Raw genomic sequence first — 23,238 nt, 5'->3', positions numbered from 1 at the left:
TATTACGCACCTATATGTAGTGATTATGTATGTTTATTAAAAAAGTCCATCTTGGTAAGTTTCTTTTCTTAACCAAATTCAAAATTCTATTATTTCTTGGAGAGTTTACCGTTCTTTTTAGGCACTCTTGCTAACCAGTAGAAAAAGACACCAGCGATATAATTGAATGCAATATAACAGATGAAGATACCATAATTTCTCCATCTCTCACTGTAGAAAGAATTGACATTAGCTAAGTAATCATTGGTTGTAGATATTTGACAGAAACTACAGGTGTCAGTGGCATTTTCATCAGTTAAGTAACCAGTCTTTGCTAGTTGTAAATATGGTTCCATGTACTGCCCACATGTCATACCGGATGGTGGTGTGAATTCTAGCAATTCGTAATCAGCGCATTTGACGTCTACGTTAGCAACACCAACAGCCAACAGAGCCTGAATGAAATAAGTCAAAGGTGAAACCCTGTACATGAATATCCAAAATCTAGGCATGGCACTTGGGGTAGTCATAACACCACAAAAAGACAAAGACATTGTAAACAACAAAGAGGCTAAGTTAGCTGCACTTTCTGCAACTTGGTTGAATGAAATGACAAGCAGACCCATAGAACCAACATAAACGTAGAAAGCACAAGAGAACAACCAAAATAAAGCACCCCTTTCATGCAACTGGCCAGCTGCAGACGCGTTGGAGTAAAATCCAATTGGATAATAGTAGATAAAATAAGCAATAGTACCTGCCAATATATTCCATGGAACTTCCACGAATATTTGAGCGAAGATAAATGAAATCCAAGAAAAAGTCCTTGAGGGGCGTTCCCTGGCCTCATACAAATCTCTTTGCTGGACAAAAGATGGTAGGTATTGTTGTAGAATAGGATTGAAAATAACCGTAAACATGAACACAGCCAACATTTGATTTTGTAAACCCTGTAGCGAGGTTCCTGCTTTGAAGAAAGTGAAACCGATGAACAATTGATTGAAAATAGTTAAAATAAACTTCGACCATAAATAATCTGGAGATCTCCAATATTGCTGGAATAGACGAATACTGACCAATTTTGTTTGATAAATAATTGATTGTGAAAATTCGTGTTTGTCCTCAGCTGCAGTTATCGAACCTTTCTTTGGTAATTCTCTTTCCATCCAATCTAATTCAGATTGAACGGCCCTGTACTCTTCAGAATTCCTCCAAACTTCGTAATAATCTTGATTTGCATGAGAGCCTGGAGCTGCACCAACAACTTCTAGCATCCATTCAGCTGGGTTGGCGTCAGCAGGGCATTTATGAGCACCATGGCTTTCAAAATAATCGATCATAGTTTTACAACCTTCGCCCAAGTCGCCAAAGTAGACAGTCTTACCACCACGTTGCATAAATAGTAAACGATCGAATTCTTGCATCAAAATAGCAGAGGGTTGGTGAATAGTACATAGAATTGCTTGACCATGATTTGCCAACTTTTTCATTAGCTGACAAATAGACCAAGCAGTTTGAGAATCCAAACCAGAAGTAGGTTCATCTAAAAAGACCAACAGTTTTGGTTTGGCAGTTAATTCAACACCAATGGTTAATCTTTTTCTTTGTTCAACGTTTAAACCTTCACCAGCAACACCAACAACAGCATCAGCATATTTTTCCATTTCAAGAATTTTAATAACTTCTTCAACATATCTGTTCTTTTCTTCAATGGAAACTTCAGCTGGTTGACGTAGGTAAGCAGAAAATCTCAATGACTCCCTCACAGTGGCAGTTTTCAAATGCAAATCTTGTTGCTGACAATAACCAATGGATCTTGGGAAAGATTTATCACGGGGAATACCATTGACCAAGATATCACCAGTTATAACACCCATGGTAACCCTTTCGGCCAAACAATCCAGAAGTGTGGTTTTACCAGCACCTGAAGCACCCATTAAAGCTGTTAAAGTACCTGGTTTAACCCAACCATCAACATTGTTCAAAATACGTCTTGTTTCGGCCTTAATCTGAACTTCGTAACAAAGGTTTCTCCAGTGAAATATAGCCTCTGACTTGGATAAACCAATTTCTCCGTAAGTATCGGATTCCTCTTCAGAGCTTTCTTGTAGCATTTTCCTATCGCTGGATAAGTCACTACGTTCCCCAACGTTTTCGGGGTCATTTGCATTCTTTTCAGTTAGTACACCTCTTTTCTTCATTCTTTTAACTATACTGCGTGGGAAAACTAATATTTCACCTTTTTGTTTAGCACCCTCGTTGTATTCACATAAGAATAGATAGACAAAGAAAAAGAAGACGACATAAGCCATACCAATACCGAAACCACGCCATTTGTCTTTGTGGTAGTATTGATAAGTTCCTCTAATGAAATCATCACCCAGAACATAGTCTTGGCCTGGAACAGCTCCAACCACGGTACAAACAGATTCTGTACTAGAAATGTTTGCATACGCAGGACCACGAGGAACATATTCAGCGCAGGGGAATTTTATACCATGAAACTCGTTAATTAACAAAGATTCGAATAAGTAAGCCAACGGATTGATATACCAAATCCATTTAGACCAACGTAGGATCTTCTTCTTAGGAATAGCAAAACCGGTATACATGGATAGAGCCAACAATAACATAGAAGCGGGAACCATAGCTTCTGACAATGTCTTTGTTAAGGAACCAACACATCTAAACAAGTGAGACATGGAGAAAACCGCGACAATGTTTATTAATAAGTAGAAAAAGAATACACCACCATTTCTTCTAAAGTCTACTAAGAAATAGAAGATTATATTGAAGCAAACAGCGATGATTAACTTTGAGGGTATTTCTGATAGAACTGATGCAAAAGCGTCAGCACTTGGATGGTATAACGAATATGTTCTATGTTTTTCAGTGATTGGTCTGGCCTCATATAACGAAAAGATTTCTAACAGAGAAGAAAATGCATTGAATAGAATTGCAAAAAACATAGCAGAACCACGGAAATAGAATGTAGAAGTATCACCCTTTTTCATGATCTTGAAAAACATTGAACCCAAGATTAAAGCCATACTACAGTTACCCAAAATCATAAATAATGTAAACCCGATATTATTTCGCAGTCTCCACATATTTCTGATTAATAGGTATTTAACTTGCATCATGTAGCTGACAGTATAAGGAGAGGAAGGTCTTGCTCTCTTGGACTGCTTAGCAATGTGGGCTTCCTTAATAGCTTCACGGCTTGCTTCATCGTCATTCAATAATCGTTGGTCGACTTCTTTCATTAGCTCTTTGTAATTTGGAGATTTTACCCAGTAATCGTTCATTTCCTTCGGGGTCTGTGGTATATGAATACCTTTTTTTAGCATATCTTTGTTCAGGGTTCTCTCAGAGGGACTTGTAACTGAGGTCAAAAAATCTGCGGTGGTTTGTCTGCTTGGACAAACATACCCCATATCTTCAAAGTACTTCTTGGCCTTATCGGCGGGGCCATAGTAGATCTGATAACCATCATCCAAAACACAGACTTTATTGAACAAGTCGTACGCATCTTGAGAACATTGATAGATGGCCACTGTGGCAGATGTATTGGAAATATCAGCTTGAGTCTTTAAGGCACGAATAAATTCCAAAGCGGTAGCGGAATCCAAACCCCTTGTAGCATTATCCCAGCATTGAAATTTGGATCCACAGATGGAGACTTCAGCAATGGAGACACGCTTCCTTTCACCACCGGAAACACCTCTGACGATGTCGTTACCAACTTTTGTATTCCTTGTATGCGATAAACCGTACGTTGCCATTGCTACTTCCGCCAAATGATTCGCATAACTTTCCCTATCGACACCCTTGATACGGTTCTGTGGGGTTTTCAACCTCGCTACTGTAACCAAAGTTTCGAAGACTGTTAAATGAGGCAGATGTACATCAGCTTCTGCGTTGTAAACAACTTCACCACGAAAATGTTTCTTAATATCATCACCTGAGTAGCCGCTGTAAGAAATTTTAGTATCTGCACCAAGATCAAAACCATGAGTATTTGAAGAGATGGATTTTAATAAAGTAGTACAGCCAGAGCCTGGTCTACCTAAAACGACTAGCAATTCACCTGGGTTTAGGCAACCATCCATTGGTTTCAAGATTTGGAAAGTATTGGTTTCTTTAGAACGTTGAAACTTTCTCAGCCCACTTTTTAGGATTTTGTATGGAATATTAACCACAGTTGACTGATAGGCGACATCTGCGGAAGCACCAGAAGCACTTAAGTTCTTCCAAGCGCAACCTAAGGAATAAGGCTTATAAAAGTCAGGGTCTGCCGCACTTAGGTGAGCCATATTCTTAACCCAGGCGGCACTAGAAAAATTTTCGGAGTTGGGGTCCAATTTTGGGTCATAGCCTGGAGCTTCAGGATCAGAGAATATCGGGTTTACACCTTCCACACCGCTAGAAAATATAGACTGAGCATCACTTTTGTTGGGTGCCGATTGAGTGGAGTTTTGCATACTCTGTGCGGTCAGAGTCCTTGCCAGTTTTTGGATTCGAGCTTCTGTATGCTCATCGAACCCATTATAATTGTGTAGATCAGCAGCGTTTTCAGTAGAAGAAGACGCGGAGGAGTAGCTAGTAACGTCGTTGACGTTATTGTTAAGCTTGGCCTCGGGCATTTTTGTCTAAAGTCTTTCGAACGAGCGGATACGAAAACTTAAAAGGGTCTTTAATTTCTTTTTCGAAAGTTCCTAGTTGCCAATTTATTTATAATTAGAATAACAAAGTCGAGTGATAACTAACACAGTTGTTATATGTTTGCAACTTTGCGTGACTTTTTTCTTTTGGATTTCATTCTAAGGTATGATAATAAAAGCGAACAGCCATAAGGTTATGCACATCACAATTATATATGTATAGGAGAGGCCTTGTTTGTATTGCTCAGATTACGTTCAACAGATATCGTACCACGGCGTAGAAGAGTTCCGCGGAGACATTTCTCTTTTTTTAGCACATTACCATAAGTAGGAATACAGATCTGACCTTTCCACGGAATCACGAGTCCAAAGGGTGCTGAATCGTGATCACGACCCGCGGGTGAGCCCACACTCACCGGAGTCTTAGTAAATCTGAAAATGTTGTGGCACCGCGGCATGAGCGATTCCGCGGAAAGAGAGGGGCAGTCTTAAGTTTCAGTCCACTCGTTCCGTGGGAAGCAATCGACCGAATGGTTCTCCACGGACGTTTTCTCGGCGGCAAGGTTGTGTCGTGATAATCGTTGCATAGATGTGATGGCTTCCTGCAACTTATCCTGTGCTCGAAGGCGCAGAATGCGAACGTTCGCGCTGAGGAACGTTCATGTTCTTTTATTAGTAAGATCATACGTGTGGTGTTGTTTTCCATTGAGTTCCACTCCTGATTGTGTGAAGTGATAAATGTTGTGTACTATGTAAGGGACTGCGCCAACGAGGTGCTGCTTTCTATTATGGCAAATTGTTGCGAGTATGGCTTAATTGTTTATTGTAATAGGTAATTTGATGTTCTTTTTTTTCTTTGATTTGAACTTTTGTTCTCTCTCTCAACTTTTTCTTTTCTTTGTCCTTGTTGATTAGATTGTGACGATAATTTCCTTATAATATCATTGTTGGAATCAAAGAGGAAGACATATTTACGTTAACGAACAAGTTCAGTGAACCATCTAAACATAGAAAGGGGTCCCAGAGAACGCTTCCTTTGTATGATATCTGAAATTTGTCTACTGCATTCAGGCTTATATATATGTGTGTGGTAGCGCCCAACGGAGAACCGTATATGACGGACTTTACTGTGTCACATTTCAGAAAAACAATAAGTGTTTTTCCCTTCCGTAAATAGCACATATTCATTCCTATATCGCCTCTCTGTTTTATGCTCTTTTTTCCCGGGCATTTATTATTACCCGGTATTTCCAAAGATGCGGTTACTGCCCGCGGGTATTGGGCCTCCCTTAATATGCATCGATTTTACTGTTTAAAATCGTACAAAAGATAATATGTGGAAACAACTTTCCTAAGCAGCGAAATACACGTGCAAGAGCAACGTTATATCATTTCGATTTCATTTAATTTGATCTGGCTCGACATTAGTATTTCAAATCGAGGATAAGATTTTTGTAGTGCTCTTTTTTTCTATCTTTTAGCTAAGGTTCCTAACGTTCTTTCTGCTGTGCTTCACTCCACCATAGAAAACTAATGTTTAATTTAATTTTATGGCCCTTATTTTTGCTTACCTCAGTTGCCATTCCTTTGCAGCTGACATTAGAAGTGGTCTATCTGACGTCTTCCGTTGACTTCTCAAAGGCAAGTGCTGCTAAAACCGCTACTTCTTTGGGTCAGTCCCCAGTTGTCATCACCATTTATAAATCACTGTTAAAATATTGGAGTCTTTACGAGTTCATACATTTTATTTACCTCTATACTCCTATTGATGCCTTTCTGAATTTCTTACCATTTACCTCTTTACTTATGTCGTTTGGAAGTATTTGCTTGACAAGAGAGCTGGTATATGACTTCATTGCCTTTATGGAATCTCAAAACAAGCTTACCGGATTCCTTAATAAGATAACAGAACCGAATTTTAACAGTTATTTACTGTTTTCTTCAATTTATAACATTTGGTTTGCAGATGACACCAATGACAAATTCTTATTCGGTAAATTAACTCAGATTTTAATATCTGTAACAAAAAGGTACGAATTTCCAAGAACATTCTACTTAGCAAAAGTTTCTGATTTCCTACAAAATCTCATTCTAACGAGATTGAGACCCTTTGTAACGGAGCAACCCCAAGGCGACAAAAATCGCTATCAAAACGGTGACCGTGAATCTACAAAGAATGGAGCTGCTTATCAGAAGTCTTCACAACAATCATCGTCTTTCGAACAAAATTTTACCAGCACTGAGTTCCCGAATGATTATGATTTTATGGAGGATATTCTAGATGAGACAACTGAATTGGATTAGAATAGTTTTTCCATTTTACCATAATGGTAGTCTATGAAGGTACCTAATTTTTCATAGACACAAAACAAAGTTCAGGCGACGAAACACAAAAATCGCCATATATATTTACGCATATGTATGCATTCTAGGAAACAGAAAAAAATAAATAATATAGTTCCTTCTTGTGACTTCCTCTCCAACCCGCCGCATAATCGTCGGCATGGTTAAACATGCTGTATCGGCTATTAAGGAAAGAAAGTATACATAAAAGAATGAAATAAAGTTGTCCAAATGGTGAAGAATTTAAAAAAATGCTACTTCGAGCTGCTACTATGAGTTTATAGGCTGAACATAGCATATAGCATTTCATAACTGCACTATAATTGAGGTTTCTCTGTTTTAAAAGCATAATCCCAAATAATTCTGAGTTGACAAAATAGCGGCCATCTTAAAATAATTTGTTACCCTGCTTGGCGTTCAAAATGATTTTTCACTTTTCTATTTTTTTTCATCCTCTCACTTTCGTAGTAGCTTTTGAAAAAGTGGCGAACAAACAAGAAGTGAGTTGTAATTCATGCAATAAGGAACTGACCACTACTTTTAGCAACCATAAAAGCTAGTGATTTGTCTAAGTAGGGAGCAGCTTTATAAAGTTAGGGTACTTGGATATTGCACTCATTCCTTCTCCTCAGGTTTACAGATAGTTCGAATAATTTTTGCTTATCGTATATTTCTTAAAGAAGAACCCAACAGTAAGGAACAAACATAAGGAACACGACAGCGGAATAAGACACTGTAGAAGCTCCGTATTATAAAAATTAGGACCAGAAAAAGAACACAAACAAGTATAGAAAAATAATTATAAGGATGTCAGACCTTGCAAACTCAGAAAAGTATTATGATGAGGACCCATATGGATTCGAGGATGAAAGTGCACCAATTACTGCAGAAGATTCGTGGGCTGTTATATCCGCTTTTTTTCGCGAGAAGGGGCTAGTTTCACAACAACTTGACTCTTTCAATCAATTCGTTGATTATACTTTACAAGACATTATTTGCGAGGATTCCACCTTGATTTTAGAGCAGTTGGCTCAACATACTACCGAATCAGACAACATCAGTAGAAAGTATGAGATTAGTTTTGGTAAAATCTATGTTACAAAGCCAATGGTAAATGAATCTGATGGTGTTACCCATGCGTTGTATCCACAAGAAGCACGTTTACGTAATTTGACATATTCGTCTGGTTTATTTGTTGATGTTAAGAAGAGAACATATGAAGCTATTGATGTTCCAGGTAGGGAACTGAAATATGAATTAATTGCCGAAGAATCTGAAGATGACAGCGAAAGCGGAAAAGTTTTCATTGGCCGTTTACCGATTATGTTAAGATCAAAGAATTGTTACCTAAGTGAGGCTACAGAATCAGATTTATATAAGCTGAAAGAATGTCCCTTTGATATGGGTGGTTATTTCATCATTAATGGTTCTGAAAAAGTTTTGATTGCACAGGAGCGTTCTGCAGGTAATATTGTTCAAGTGTTTAAAAAAGCCGCCCCATCTCCAATTTCTCATGTAGCAGAAATTAGATCTGCCCTTGAAAAAGGTTCTAGGTTTATCAGTACCCTTCAAGTCAAGCTTTATGGTCGTGAGGGTAGTTCAGCTCGTACTATTAAAGCCACATTACCATATATCAAACAGGATATTCCTATTGTAATCATATTCAGAGCTTTAGGTATTATTCCAGACGGTGAAATTTTAGAACATATCTGCTACGACGTAAATGATTGGCAAATGCTGGAAATGCTTAAGCCTTGTGTTGAAGACGGGTTTGTTATTCAAGATCGTGAAACTGCATTAGACTTTATTGGTCGTCGTGGTACTGCCCTTGGTATTAAGAAAGAAAAAAGAATCCAATATGCAAAAGACATTTTACAAAAAGAATTCCTACCTCATATTACTCAATTAGAAGGTTTTGAAAGTAGAAAGGCATTTTTCTTAGGTTATATGATAAACAGATTATTACTGTGTGCTTTAGATCGTAAAGACCAAGATGATCGTGATCATTTCGGGAAAAAAAGATTAGATTTGGCAGGTCCATTATTGGCCCAACTTTTCAAGACATTGTTCAAAAAATTAACTAAAGATATTTTCCGTTATATGCAAAGAACTGTAGAGGAAGCCCATGACTTTAACATGAAATTAGCGATTAACGCAAAAACCATAACATCGGGTCTTAAGTACGCTTTGGCTACTGGTAACTGGGGTGAACAAAAAAAAGCCATGTCTTCTAGGGCAGGTGTTTCTCAGGTTTTGAACCGTTACACTTATTCATCCACCTTATCACATTTAAGAAGAACAAATACCCCTATTGGTCGTGATGGTAAATTAGCCAAACCACGTCAATTGCATAATACACATTGGGGGTTGGTCTGTCCTGCAGAAACTCCTGAAGGCCAAGCGTGTGGTTTAGTTAAGAATCTGTCACTGATGTCTTGTATTTCTGTTGGTACAGATCCGATGCCTATCATCACTTTTTTGAGTGAATGGGGTATGGAACCACTGGAAGATTACGTACCACATCAATCACCTGACGCGACAAGGGTCTTCGTCAATGGTGTTTGGCACGGTGTTCACAGAAACCCAGCAAGATTAATGGAAACCCTTAGAACATTGAGAAGAAAGGGTGATATCAATCCGGAAGTTTCTATGATTAGAGATATTCGTGAAAAGGAGCTAAAAATCTTTACAGATGCCGGTAGAGTTTATAGACCATTATTTATTGTTGAAGACGATGAATCACTAGGCCATAAGGAATTAAAGGTAAGAAAGGGTCATATTGCCAAACTGATGGCTACCGAATATCAAGATATTGAAGGTGGATTTGAAGATGTAGAAGAATATACATGGTCATCATTATTGAATGAGGGTTTAGTGGAATACATTGATGCTGAAGAAGAAGAATCTATATTGATCGCAATGCAACCGGAAGATCTCGAGCCTGCAGAGGCAAATGAGGAAAACGATCTCGATGTTGATCCTGCCAAACGTATAAGAGTATCACATCATGCTACAACATTTACACATTGTGAGATTCATCCTTCTATGATTCTCGGTGTCGCAGCATCCATTATTCCATTCCCTGACCATAATCAATCTCCGCGTAACACTTACCAATCTGCGATGGGTAAGCAAGCTATGGGTGTGTTTTTAACAAACTATAATGTGCGTATGGATACTATGGCCAATATTCTATATTATCCTCAAAAACCATTGGGTACTACACGTGCGATGGAATATTTGAAGTTTAGAGAATTACCCGCTGGTCAAAATGCAATTGTTGCTATTGCATGTTACTCCGGTTATAATCAAGAAGATTCTATGATTATGAACCAGTCTTCAATTGATCGTGGTCTATTCAGATCTCTGTTTTTCAGATCTTATATGGATCAGGAAAAGAAGTACGGTATGTCTATAACGGAGACTTTTGAGAAACCACAACGTACAAACACCTTAAGAATGAAACATGGTACATACGATAAGTTGGACGATGATGGTCTAATTGCGCCTGGTGTTAGAGTTTCAGGAGAAGATGTGATTATCGGTAAAACCACACCAATCTCACCAGATGAAGAGGAACTCGGTCAAAGAACAGCATACCATTCCAAACGTGATGCTTCCACACCATTGAGAAGTACTGAAAACGGTATTGTTGATCAAGTTTTAGTCACAACAAACCAAGATGGGTTAAAGTTTGTCAAAGTTCGTGTAAGAACTACAAAGATTCCTCAAATTGGTGACAAATTTGCTTCTCGTCACGGTCAAAAGGGTACTATTGGTATCACATATCGTAGAGAAGATATGCCATTTACCGCAGAAGGTATTGTTCCAGATTTGATTATTAACCCTCATGCTATTCCATCTCGTATGACTGTTGCCCATTTAATTGAATGTTTGTTGAGTAAAGTCGCGGCACTATCTGGTAATGAAGGTGACGCCTCTCCTTTCACGGACATTACTGTAGAAGGTATATCCAAACTACTGCGTGAGCATGGTTATCAATCTCGTGGGTTTGAAGTTATGTATAATGGTCACACAGGTAAAAAACTAATGGCTCAAATTTTCTTTGGTCCTACATATTATCAACGACTAAGACACATGGTGGATGACAAGATACATGCCAGAGCACGTGGTCCAATGCAAGTATTGACGAGACAGCCTGTAGAGGGTAGATCGAGAGACGGTGGTTTAAGATTCGGTGAGATGGAACGTGACTGTATGATTGCTCATGGTGCTGCCTCATTCTTGAAGGAGAGATTAATGGAAGCATCCGATGCCTTTAGAGTCCATATTTGTGGTATTTGCGGGCTGATGACAGTTATCGCGAAATTAAATCATAACCAATTTGAATGTAAGGGATGTGATAATAAGATTGATATTTACCAAATTCATATTCCATACGCCGCGAAGTTATTATTCCAAGAACTTATGGCTATGAACATTACACCACGTTTATATACCGATCGTTCGAGAGATTTTTAAGAAATAATGTTGTAACTCTAAGAAAGTAAAATAATAAAAAACATTTCATTTGTGCTGATCTTGCCAAAAAAAGGGTAAACAAGTAGGCAATAGTAATAAAATAAGAATGAAGCATTTCTTTTAATAAGCAGAGAGAACTTTCAAGCATTCAAAAAACACAAAAATAATGATGAATAAAATGGGACTCACAGTGTTTATTTATAGTCCTTGTTTCGCATTTTACCAAATTAAAATTTAATTTTATCAAGACATATTAATGAACTTTAGCGGAAAACCTTAAATATCCAAGTCATAAATAATGACTTATGTAAAAAGTTATAAGAAAAATATACGGTGTTCATTTTGGAACAATGTTGCTGTTACACACTGTTAAATATATTTAGTATTCATAAAAGAAAGAAGATTTTAATACGCGTTTTGATTAAAACTACATAACAGATAAATATATACATGGATTGAAGACTGCAAAAAGGATATATAAAAAAATGACAAATAATTTCAATAAGCTATTTCAATTGGTTAAAAATTGATTCTTTAAGAGGCTCTGGTATTGATGATTGCTCATGGGCAAAGGCAGTAATATTTTGTTTATAAGGGTTTTCACTTCCATCGAAAACTTTTAAGCGGTCTAACCGTTGCTTTCTCAATTTATTTTTAGGCAACATACCGCTAACTGCTTTTTTCAAAATTTCTCCAAATCCTTTATCGGCAACAACCTTGTTCATTGTCTGTAACTTTAGCTGACCAGGTCTACCTGAATGAGACCAGTAAGTCTTCTGCTCAAATTTCTTACCTGTTACACGGATTTTTTGGCAATTAGTCACTACTACGTAGTCTCCACAGTCTTGTGACGGATGATAGACCGGCTTATGTCTACCAATTAAGGTAATTGCAATTGCTGAAGCCAATCTACCCAATGTCCTCTTATCACGGGCAACGTCGACATGGTGCCAAAGGCGCGCAAAAGCCAAGCCACTGTGTCCAATCTTCTGCGACATGAATAGGCTATTGTTGATGCTGGTATTGCTTTCTTTTTCTATATGATATCAGTGTATTCATAAGGTCTTTCTCTTTTACTTATTTAGAACGTTTTAAAGATCTCTAAACTACAAGGAAGGCTCCATGCGGGTAACAATCAACATTATAACGATAATTAACTAAACCATAACCGTCTAAGTAACCATAGCGTGCGGTGATTCTTCGCTAGATGGAACTCATGTCTTACTAGTAGCGTGTTTGGTACGTGCAATATAGAGCAAAACATTATATAGACATCGTAATAGCTTTTTATGTGCGGACTGTAATGTTTGTAAGAAGTAAAACCAGTCACTAATATAGTGAAAAAAAGTCAACTTATCGATCTATGTATCTCATAGAAGATGTATTGATTTAATATAACTTATAAAGGTGCTTCTACAGTAAGGTGCTGAGAGGACTTACTATGTCGGCAACAAGTTCAAATCTGAAGCTCTGAGGATTTCGCGAGATGCGCACAATCTGAAGTAATATAAAGATGAAAACACAATACAAAAGGCCTGAAAATCTATATGTCCGATAAGATATCATAGTATTCTTACTCGCAAGCACACATCAGGTACTTGGAAGTGTATGATGAGGTATCAATGGTGGCTTTATTTAGTATATGCCATCGGCCTAATGCTATGCCTAGGCCCGTCGTATATTCATCCAGATGAACATTTCCAATGCATCGAGATTTTGGCTATGCAGTTCATGAAGGTCAAAGGTACCATCCCATGGGAATTTAAATCAAAATTTGCTGCTAGGAGTTACGGCCCCCTATTATTGGTTTACGGGCCTTTGTTCACTATTTTAGAATCTTTTCCCGAAATTCAGGACAACCCAGCGTTAATTCTGTATTCGATGAGACTACAAAACTATGTGATGTACCTATTGTGCTATCATTTTTTAATACCTAAATTAATAAGGGATGAGAGAAAGGCCGTACAATTCATCAAAAAAAGTCTACTTTTAACTTCTTACGTAACCTGGACGTACCAAACACACACGTTTTCCAATTCCATAGAAACGCTGGCTTTAATCTCAACTTTAACTGTAATGGAAGATATGGTAAACGAAAAAAATATTCAAAGAAGTAATTTCAAAAATTCGGTTATATTGGGACTTATATTTAGTTTTGGTGTTTTTAATAGAGTTACTTTTCCTGCATTTATTTTCTTACCATGTTTGATATTATTCTGGAAGTTTTACCGGGTCCATTGGAAATCCTTTTCTTTACTTTTACTTTCATTTTCATTTTCCTCGTGTCTATTTGTTCTTATTGATACAAATATTTATAACAACGGAAAGGGATTTGTCATTACGCCCTTGAATAACCTGAAATACAACCTCAATGTCCAAAATTTGCAAGTACATGGATTACATCCAAGATACACCCATCTGCTGGTCAATTTACCTCAAATAGTTGGCCCAGTATTGCTGCTAGCGATTTTTTCCGGTTACAAACTCGATAAATTATCTACTTACGCAATCATATCTGGCCTGCTTTTTCTTTCATTCTTTCAACATCAAGAATTAAGATTCCTTGTACCGCTAGTGCCACTACTCGTGACAAACTTAAACTGGACACCTCTGAGTTCCACGTTAGTAAACAAGAAAATTTTCAAGGGAACTTGGCTTCTTTTTAACATAATCATGGCGTTCATCATGGGAATTTCACATCAAGCAGGAATTATCCAATTTTTGGGAGATTACTTCCACTTTCGTACCGAACAAATGGGCGTTCACATATGGTGGAAAACATACTCACCACCCACCTGGATGTATATGAGCAATAACCTAACCGTTTCTTCTCTTATCAATACACAGGATGGTATTGAGTCGATAGATGAAGTGGCATTCAGTGTAGGTAACCATCATGTAATAGACCTTAAAGGCTGTGATTTACCACTTTTAACAGAAACAATTAGGCGGCTGCGTTTAAACGGGTCCATAACTCCACTAACTTTAGTAACTCCCAATTCCATGACATCAGAATTGAAAAAGTTGAAGAGAGATGGCACTATTAACTTAATACCCAAAAGAAATTACTTGTTCCATTTGGATTTGGATCATCTTGATTTCAATGATTTCACGACTTTTAAGCCAGGGCTAACAGTGTACTCCATCGAACTACTATAAGACCAGCTATATGAGGAGTTATGCATATATTATGGCTGTGAATTTAAGTTTAAATGATCTTATCCTAGGTATTCTTATAAAAAAGAAGAGTGCTTTAATCGAGCAATGGTTAACTATTTGTTGCATACTCATTTTTTCCCATTGAAATCTCTAATTGTAGGCTGATACAAACTCGGTACTCAGCTCAAGATAGGATTGTTAGTTCTGATATGCAATCTTATTAATCTATGTATAGTACACAACTGTATGAAAACCTCCCGAAGTCTAAGTAAAGCTCCATTGATGTTCTCTTGCTGTTAAGTATTATATTACTCCATAACCAAATCTGTGTTCACACGTACTACAAGCTTGACATGATACTGACCATAGTACATGTGCAAGTTATTCAAACTAAGAATTACAGAGCTTCATTTGTCACAGTCACTTCATACTACTATGCTTCTAATGCTTCTAATATTTATGCATTGCAGGTTCAACATGCAACACTTGGGTTCTCAATGATCTGGCGCTATCATTTGTTACCCGACCGTGCGTAGAAAAAAATGTAAAAATATAGGAATAGCTGTTTTAAGTTATTAAGGTAATAATGCACGTCGAGCGATGGTAGGTAAAATGTCTAGAGGCATATCTAGGATGTAGAATGAGCAAGTTTTCACTTAAGTTGGGGAGTAAGACCTTGAAAAAAAATATTTCCAAGAAGACGAAAAAAAAAAACTCATTACAGAAGGCCAACTTATTCGATTGGGATGATGCGGAAACTGCAAGCCTTTCGCATAAACCTCAAAGTAAGATAAAGATTCAAAGTATTGATAAATTCGATCTTGATGAAGAATCATCTTCTAAGAAGAAATTAGTGATCAAGCTGAGTGAAAATGCGGATACCAAAAAAAACGATGCTCCTCTGGTGGAATATGTCACCGAAAAAGAATATAATGAGGTACCTGTCGAGGAATTTGGAGATGCTTTACTTCGGGGTATGGGGTGGGAAAGTGACTCCGAGCAAGATTCTAAAGGCGACAAGACACAGAGTCGAAACAAGGACGTTTCAAATGTTTCACAGATACATCCTGATGGACTGGGAATTGGTGCCAAGTTAAATAAGGCAATAAACGTGGAGGAGGCTTCATTTATGCCCGTCGTAAAAATCGATAAAATAACGGGCACTAAAGTTGATGACGACAAAAAAAATAAGTCATGAGAAAGTTTGAATATATAATTTAAAGTACTTGGTATATACACATTATATTTTATGCATGTTCCGAAGGAGGTATTTTTAGTTTGGCTTTTTTTTCTTATTTTTTCTTCAATTTACTTGATAAATGAAATGCAAGGAAGTTCAGTTTGATATTATATAAGCAATAGTCAAACCATGGCACCAAACCCAAACAACAATAATTGGGATGCAAAGGTAGTACCCCATTGTTTCATCCAATCATTTTTGTTTTTAAACTCCCAATCTTCTACTATTTTGGTTAAATCAACATATAGCTCCATGGTAATTTGGTCTAGTATTTGATTAATGTTAATAAGCTGTAAATCTGACAAGTTTTTGACCATCTTACAGCGTAAAACAATTTCGTTTGCATTAGTATTTGGTTGATTATGAAACTTGATGATTTCCTTCGTGGAATTGGAAGTGACTTTTGTAGTTAAAGGATAAGATTTCCTTTGCCTATTAATCGATACATTTGGCGAGTTCCAGATTATGGAATTGGTCAATCTCTCGTTTTCCGAGAAATCTTTCAATATAGGATTAGCCATCCCTTCATATGAGTTAATAAATGTTATTATAGGTTTCAATTCATCCAATGAAACAATACTGTCACCTGTCGATAATACTGGAGGTTCCTGAGGGAAAGTTGTCTTCAAGTCCCTACAAGTTACCTTCAAATCCACCACTGCATATTTCGACTCCGATGATAGATGAGAAGTAGAATTTGTTAGCATTATGTCAGCAAGTATTTCAACTTGGCCGTCTTTCAACCAGTTGAACTTACCATCGCCATTAAATTTTAAATCATTAATGTTGATAAAGTTCAATCTTAACGTCGTTACATAATTCGGATCATCCTGATGAGTCACTGTGCGGTAATTTTCCTGATTGTTGTCCGTGAAATCAAACTTCGAGCTTGCCATCCTATTTTTGTTATTATTTTCAATAACTGCTGTTAACTTTTGTTGCCTCTTAAATAAGTTGAAAAGAGAATTATTAATTGAACCAGAAAATGTTTTGGCACTCAGAATATCAGAAATAAAATGGTTCAGTCTTAGTCGTGGTAAAGATAGATTGTAAATGGAAAATTTTAGACTCGGAGTTTCCTGGGCACTCAGAGATTGTTTCAAAAGAATTTCTGAGTCAGTAATTTCAACGTTATTTAAAGTTTTCAAAAAATTCTCCGTCTTTTGATCTCCTTGAAAAGAGTTTACTAAATTGATGAAATTGGATAAGTTCAAACATCCTCTAATACCGTATATTGAAACATTTGTAATTAGTCCCCTGCCAAGTAACCAATTTTTTAGGGAAACATTCAGGTTAATGTGGTGAAATTTTAAGTCTAAGTCCAAAATCTCATCCCTGACATTTAGCCTTTTTATAAGTATTGAATTTGACTCCCAGTCTGGAGAGAGCACAAGCATTGATGCTTTATCTTCCGGAGAAAATGTGATTTCCAAATCTTGATTGGAGCACTTATGATCTTTCAACAACCATTTTAGAAGCCTTTCATAGATTTTCTTCTCATGGATGTATTCCTGACTGAAAACAGAGTTAATGACGAATAGATAGAACGAAATGAAAGTGGTGGTGCTCAGAATGAGCCATAGAATTTGTGACAATATCAGCCAAGACGCTATAATACTTATTTCATTCAGAGAGAACGGCCTGTTGTTTTTAATAAGAATCCACTTTAGATTGATTTTGAACCTTTCTTGAAAATTCTTTGCATCTGCTAGAAGCGATTGCTTGAACTCTCGCTCATTATTTTTTCTCAGCAAAATAGTCTCAATATTGGAAGCCTTGGTAGTGAACTTGTCATTGCTTGGAAATGTTCGGATGTGCCTTTGGGCGATCAAACATCTAACAGGTAACGAACTCTTGTAAGGTGTTATAAAAGGTCTGACATTTCCATGATTAGTTGCGACGTAAGTTCGAATACAGTGTCTTACGAGATGACTTGTAATTGGAAGCAGTGGCCGCTTTATTGTAGGGACCCGTAAACGTGTGATTAGCATGAATTTTATAAACCTCCCACCACCTGATAATCTGTATGTGCCTTTTGTTTTAATACTTCTTGACGCAAATCTACTGTCAACTTTAATATGCATCCCTCCATAGTAAGTCAAGGATCAGCTAGAACCAATAACGAGAAGTAAAAAAAAGTGACAAAAAGTCAAATGTGTCTTTATACGAATTTTTTAACCTACATATGAAGAGTAAGGTCATAAATAATAAATGTAGGGCTAAATGCAGTTAAGATTACTACAGTATTAGGTCTGTTTTTTATCACCTCTTACGGAAAGTGCGAGCGGGAAAAAATTTTTCTTCTTTCCTTATTATCATACCGATGCTCATCACAATGAAAGATACATATTGCATCAATAATAGGCAGTTTTCAATATTCTTCTGTTTAGTTAAGAAAAAGACTTGAAGTGAAAATAAACTACATTATGGTTGCGCCTACTGCTTTGAAAAAGGCTACTGTGACACCTGTAAGTGGACAAGATGGGGGCAGTAGTAGAATTATAGGAATAAATAATACCGAAAGCATCGATGAGGACGATGATGACGACGTTCTGTTAGATGATTCCGACAATAACACAGCAAAAGAAGAGGTAGAGGGCGAAGAAGGTAGCCGGAAAACGCACGAATCTAAGACCGTAGTGGTTGATGACCAGGGGAAACCTCGCTTCACTTCAGCTAGCAAAACACAGGGTAACAAAATAAAATTTGAATCGAGAAAGATCATGGTTCCACCACACAGAATGACACCCTTGAGGAACAGTTGGACAAAAATTTATCCTCCTTTGGTCGAGCACTTGAAGCTGCAAGTCAGAATGAATTTAAAGACCAAATCCGTAGAACTAAGAACGAATCCTAAATTTACCACAGACCCTGGTGCGTTGCAAAAAGGGGCCGATTTTATCAAAGCCTTTACCTTAGGGTTTGATCTTGACGATTCTATCGCACTATTGAGGCTAGATGATTTATATATTGAGACTTTTGAAGTCAAAGATGTCAAGACTCTAACAGGTGACCATTTGTCGAGAGCCATCGGTCGTATTGCCGGTAAAGACGGTAAAACGAAATTTGCGATTGAAAACGCTACAAGAACAAGAATTGTCTTAGCTGACTCTAAAATCCACATTTTGGGCGGGTTCACCCACATCAGAATGGCAAGAGAATCTGTGGTTAGTTTAATTTTGGGTTCCCCTCCAGGTAAAGTTTATGGGAACTTACGTACCGTTGCATCTAGATTAAAAGAACGCTACTAAACATAATTTGTGGGCTTTCATCATCTGTATAATATTTATATGTCGTTTTATGGCGAAATAGAGTGAATAAATAGGTTTTTTTTTCCTTCTTTTTTTTAGGACGCCAAACGCGTAACGTTAGCGGTGATAAATTAGTTTAGTATTATTATCCGGCTATTTGCTTCATGTATTTAACGTCTTCACTGACCACCTTCGCTGCACTAAATCGTATGGTACCATAGCATTAAACTTTTTGAATCAGAGAAGGTTTTCCAATGAAAAGGCACGTGTCTTTATCTGATATATTGACAGGAAATAAGAGAAAAGTGAGAAGACAAGATGCTCTACAGATTACCATCGATGACGAAAATGATACTGAATCAGGCACTTTTGACGCCAGAACAGCCAAACATGACGATTCTTCAGTAATATTTTTAAACCACTCTGTTGTGAAGCCAATTGAAGCTGTTTCTACTAATCACAAATCTGCAAAGGAGTTTTTGATGACGAAACGCACAAAAGAAAAATGCGATGACGACGATGATGATCTTATTGTAATCAGTGATAAGAGTCCCAAAAGTGAGACTAATTGTAGCAAAATTGCACTTTCGCAGGAGCATGAAGATGATATTTCTATAATTTCCACATCGAGAATCAAATCATCGCTTCTTAATGAAAGAGCATCAAAGATTAAAAACTTCCTTAAACATGAGACAACCGACACGTTCAAAAGATTAAATAGCATCTCTAAACTAAATGAAATAGAGCCACCATTACCATTACATCAATCGATTTTCCCAGTAGGTGACAAAGAGCTGTCAGATCGGAGTGTTGATATCCCGCTTCCTTTCCGCACAATACCGCCATTAAATCATAATTTTCTTCCTAGTGACTATGAATCGTTGAAAGACAAGAATTCAGCATCTTGTATTCCTGTTCGCTATCAAGCACCGGTATTACTTGGCACAAATATTAAAAGAAATACAACTCTCACATGGCCGCAGCTATTCAAGCCTGTCACTTTAAAACAAGTATTAATTGAACCCAAATTGAAACTTCGAATCAAAAATTGGATTGAAACATCCTTTCATACGCTAGAAAAGCCTACCTTGAGGAACCGTCTATTGAACAGAATAAATCCCAATAAACAACAGGGATCTGGTGATGAGCTTGCCAACTTCATTGTACCTGATCTCGAAGAAGACGAAAACTTGCGTCCAGATTTCTACAGAAATGGCGAAGCAAATAGCAGCTTGAGCGAATTTGTTCCACTAATGATATTACACGGAAATTCAATAGGCAAGAAAACGCTGATACAGACAATCATGAGAGAGATTGCTGGCGACGATAATTCTTACCAGATATATGAAGTTAATTCAAACATGAACAGGAGCAAAAAAGATTTGCTTGATATCCTACTAGATTTTACCACCACACACTATGTCAAAGATTCCTCAAAAAGGAAAAGTGACTACGGGCTTGTTTTATTTAATGATGTTGATGTTTTATTTAAAGAACATGATAGGGGATATTGGGCAATGATCAGCAAGCTTTGTGAATTTTCACGAAGGCCCCTCGTATTGACTTGTAAGGATTTGTCACTAGTTCCTAGTGAACTTATTGCCTTGGCAAGTGAACAAAACTCTTTGTTTCATACTAAGAAAATTAGTACATCCACAGTCTATGCGTTTCTAACAAAATATTTAAAGTCCCTTGAAATCGAAGTTTGTGACGACTGGCTTCGCGATGTTGTAAAACAAAATAATGCGGATATTAGGAAGTGCTTGATGCACTTGCAGTTTTGGTGCGTTGATACTGAGGCTGATTTGATTTCATCCAAGAACAGACTACCGGTCCTAACATCAACTCTTGGTTCAAGCGTTAAAGATATATCGCAATTAACTGATCTACTCTCCATAAATGATGTTATTGGTCAAGCAACGCTCAATCGTTCCATGGTTAGACAAGAAATAGATTCTACCACAATGACCCCAGAAAAAGTTAATACTTTCCAGGATCAAAATCTGGATGATGAAATGAAACTAAAATTTGATTACGTGATAGATTATAAATTGCATTTAAATGACCCCAATAGACAACCGTTATTACCGTTTGAATTGAATATTTACCAACACATCCAAGAACAATTGGAAGCTCGGTATTCCTATGTTAGAGAAGCAAACCATAGGCTTGATAACGAATACCTTGTTAACAGGTTCAAAAAAATGACAGAATCTACATTAAATTTTTTGGCGTCAAGAATACCGAAGTATGACCATCTTCAGTCGGCAAGAAGGACGAGAAATTCGAAGAAAATTTCTGATATTTTGAACCAATTCAAAGGAATTTATAATGATGAAACTCTGAACGAAAATGCCGAGATTGATCTGCTGAGCGCCACAACTCAACAAATTAAAGCGGAGATCAATCCCTTCGTTTTTGAAATCGCTAAAAGTGACGCCAATGTCAAGAATGAAAACAAACAAATATTTGAGTTGCATAGTGAAAATGTATCAGAAAGACGATACAAAGATTTGGTCTATCAGTTGTCACAAGAGGGTGTCTTGAAAAACGTATGGTTCAACGCTGATCCGAGCATAGTCGTGAGAAAATGGGAGCATTTGCACTCAGGCTTTTCAAAGAACAAATAACACTGATATGAAATTGCGTGCATCGTTACAGGAACACGTATGTATAATAAATATAGCATGGTAGTGCGGGGAAATATACTACTACTTTATATATCAATAAATTCTGCAACCTTGCATTAAGCAAATGCAGCACAATCCTAAATTCCTTCTAATAGTTGCCTTTATTTCCTCATAGTGCATATTTCAAAACAGCGAAAAATGCAAAATATGCGAAAACTTGAAAAAAAATGGCTGATGGGAATTACAAATAAAGCGTGAATGATAAGGCGTTTATAAAAGATTTAGCTTCTTAAGTACTGTGGTTTTGATAAAAGCTAGAAATTTGTAGATCACAATTGGTCACAAAGAACAATAAAAAGCTGAATATCACTGCTATGAGCGAGGAGTGTATTGAAAATCCTGAACGTATTAAAATTGGTACTGATTTAATCAACATCCGAAATAAAATGAACTTAAAAGAACTAATCCATCCAAACGAGGATGAAAACTCTACCCTACTCATACTTAATCAAAAAATTGACATTCCTAGACCGTTGTTTTACAAAATTTGGAAGCTGCATGACTTGAAGGTCTGTGCAGATGGTGCAGCCAATAGATTATATGACTACCTAGATGATGACGAAACCCTAAGGATAAAATATCTTCCCAATTATATTATTGGCGATCTGGATTCACTATCAGAAAAGGTTTACAAGTATTATAGGAAAAACAAAGTAACTATAATAAAACAAACTACACAATATTCGACTGATTTCACGAAGTGCGTTAATTTGATCTCTCTACACTTCAATTCACCAGAATTTCGTTCTTTAATATCGAATAAAGACAATCTTCAGTCAAATCATGGAATTGAACTGGAAAAGGGTATTCACACATTATACAATACTATGACCGAGTCCTTGGTTTTCTCGAAAGTGACTCCAATTAGTCTATTAGCACTAGGAGGAATTGGTGGTAGATTTGATCAGACGGTTCACTCAATAACGCAATTGTATACCTTATCCGAGAATGCAAGCTATTTCAAGCTTTGTTACATGACTCCAACAGACTTAATATTCTTAATCAAAAAAAATGGAACTTTGATTGAGTATGATCCCCAATTTAGGAACACTTGTATAGGAAATTGTGGGTTGTTGCCTATTGGAGAGGCTACTTTGGTTAAGGAAACCCGTGGTTTAAAGTGGGATGTTAAAAACTGGCCAACTAGCGTGGTCACCGGAAGAGTCAGCAGTAGTAACAGATTTGTTGGGGATAATTGTTGTTTCATTGATACCAAAGATGACATCATTTTGAATGTAGAAATATTCGTTGATAAATTAATAGATTTTTTGTAAAGTAAGGCATGTGTTCTTTAACTATTCGACCGTAATCTTGCTTTCGTCATCATCTATGGGATGTCGACCTCTGAAGCTAAACTATCAGTAATCGGTGAGAATCAGGAGTTTATGATGGAAACGGCATGAATTCTATTTGAACATATGACAAAATAA

The 23,238-nt window shown here is 37.0% G+C and overlaps 10 protein-coding genes across 10 annotated transcripts, besides 1 other annotated feature; 7 read left to right on the top strand and 3 right to left on the bottom strand.

Annotated features, from left to right (window-relative positions):
- Positions 1-89: 89 nt before the first annotated feature.
- Positions 90-4,625, bottom strand: PDR5 (ATP-binding cassette multidrug transporter PDR5; the record flags this gene model as incomplete). Its single annotated transcript, NM_001183572.3, has 1 exon — positions 90-4,625. The coding sequence occupies one exon, from the start codon at positions 4,623-4,625 to the stop codon at positions 90-92; it is 4,536 nt and encodes a 1,511-aa protein (NP_014796.3).
- Positions 4,626-6,176: 1,551 nt separating this feature from the next.
- ATG40 (Atg40p) lies at positions 6,177-6,947 on the top strand (the record flags this gene model as incomplete). The annotated part of the gene is made up of 1 exon (NM_001183571.1): positions 6,177-6,947. One exon carries the CDS (start codon positions 6,177-6,179, stop codon positions 6,945-6,947), a length of 771 nt encoding a protein of 256 aa, NP_014795.1.
- Positions 6,948-7,795: an origin of replication (ARS1518; Putative replication origin; identified in multiple array studies, not yet confirmed by plasmid-based assay).
- On the top strand, positions 7,794-11,468 carry RPB2 (DNA-directed RNA polymerase II core subunit RPB2; the record flags this gene model as incomplete). Its single annotated transcript, NM_001183570.3, has 1 exon — positions 7,794-11,468. One exon carries the CDS (start codon positions 7,794-7,796, stop codon positions 11,466-11,468), a length of 3,675 nt encoding a protein of 1,224 aa, NP_014794.3.
- Positions 11,469-11,974: 506 nt separating this feature from the next.
- MRPL23 (mitochondrial 54S ribosomal protein YmL23) lies at positions 11,975-12,466 on the bottom strand (the record flags this gene model as incomplete). Its single annotated transcript, NM_001183569.1, has 1 exon — positions 11,975-12,466. One exon carries the CDS (start codon positions 12,464-12,466, stop codon positions 11,975-11,977), a length of 492 nt encoding a protein of 163 aa, NP_014793.1.
- A 610-nt stretch (positions 12,467-13,076) lies between these two features.
- SMP3 (glycosylphosphatidylinositol-alpha 1,2 mannosyltransferase) lies at positions 13,077-14,627 on the top strand (the record flags this gene model as incomplete). The annotated part of the gene is made up of 1 exon (NM_001183568.4): positions 13,077-14,627. One exon carries the CDS (start codon positions 13,077-13,079, stop codon positions 14,625-14,627), a length of 1,551 nt encoding a protein of 516 aa, NP_014792.4.
- A 640-nt stretch (positions 14,628-15,267) lies between these two features.
- SPP2 (spliceosome ATPase-activating subunit SPP2) lies at positions 15,268-15,825 on the top strand (the record flags this gene model as incomplete). Its single annotated transcript, NM_001183567.1, has 1 exon — positions 15,268-15,825. The coding sequence occupies one exon, from the start codon at positions 15,268-15,270 to the stop codon at positions 15,823-15,825; it is 558 nt and encodes a 185-aa protein (NP_014791.1).
- Positions 15,826-15,989: 164 nt separating this feature from the next.
- MDM32 (Mdm32p) lies at positions 15,990-17,858 on the bottom strand (the record flags this gene model as incomplete). The annotated part of the gene is made up of 1 exon (NM_001183566.3): positions 15,990-17,858. One exon carries the CDS (start codon positions 17,856-17,858, stop codon positions 15,990-15,992), a length of 1,869 nt encoding a protein of 622 aa, NP_014790.4.
- A 435-nt stretch (positions 17,859-18,293) lies between these two features.
- On the top strand, positions 18,294-19,118 carry PNO1 (Pno1p; the record flags this gene model as incomplete). Its single annotated transcript, NM_001183564.1, has 1 exon — positions 18,294-19,118. The coding sequence occupies one exon, from the start codon at positions 18,294-18,296 to the stop codon at positions 19,116-19,118; it is 825 nt and encodes a 274-aa protein (NP_014788.1).
- Positions 19,119-19,372: 254 nt separating this feature from the next.
- On the top strand, positions 19,373-21,748 carry ELG1 (Elg1p; the record flags this gene model as incomplete). Its single annotated transcript, NM_001183563.3, has 1 exon — positions 19,373-21,748. The coding sequence occupies one exon, from the start codon at positions 19,373-19,375 to the stop codon at positions 21,746-21,748; it is 2,376 nt and encodes a 791-aa protein (NP_014787.3).
- Positions 21,749-22,122: 374 nt separating this feature from the next.
- Positions 22,123-23,082, top strand: THI80 (thiamine diphosphokinase; the record flags this gene model as incomplete). Its single annotated transcript, NM_001183562.1, has 1 exon — positions 22,123-23,082. One exon carries the CDS (start codon positions 22,123-22,125, stop codon positions 23,080-23,082), a length of 960 nt encoding a protein of 319 aa, NP_014786.1.
- Between the last annotated feature and the right edge of the window lie 156 nt (positions 23,083-23,238).

Source organism: Saccharomyces cerevisiae, chromosome XV (genome assembly GCF_000146045.2).
Source record: "Saccharomyces cerevisiae S288C chromosome XV, complete sequence".
Lineage (NCBI taxonomy): Eukaryota > Fungi > Ascomycota > Saccharomycetes > Saccharomycetales > Saccharomycetaceae > Saccharomyces > Saccharomyces cerevisiae.
Note: the sequence above shows the minus strand (reverse complement) of the source record. Positions and strands in the feature narration are given on the sequence as shown.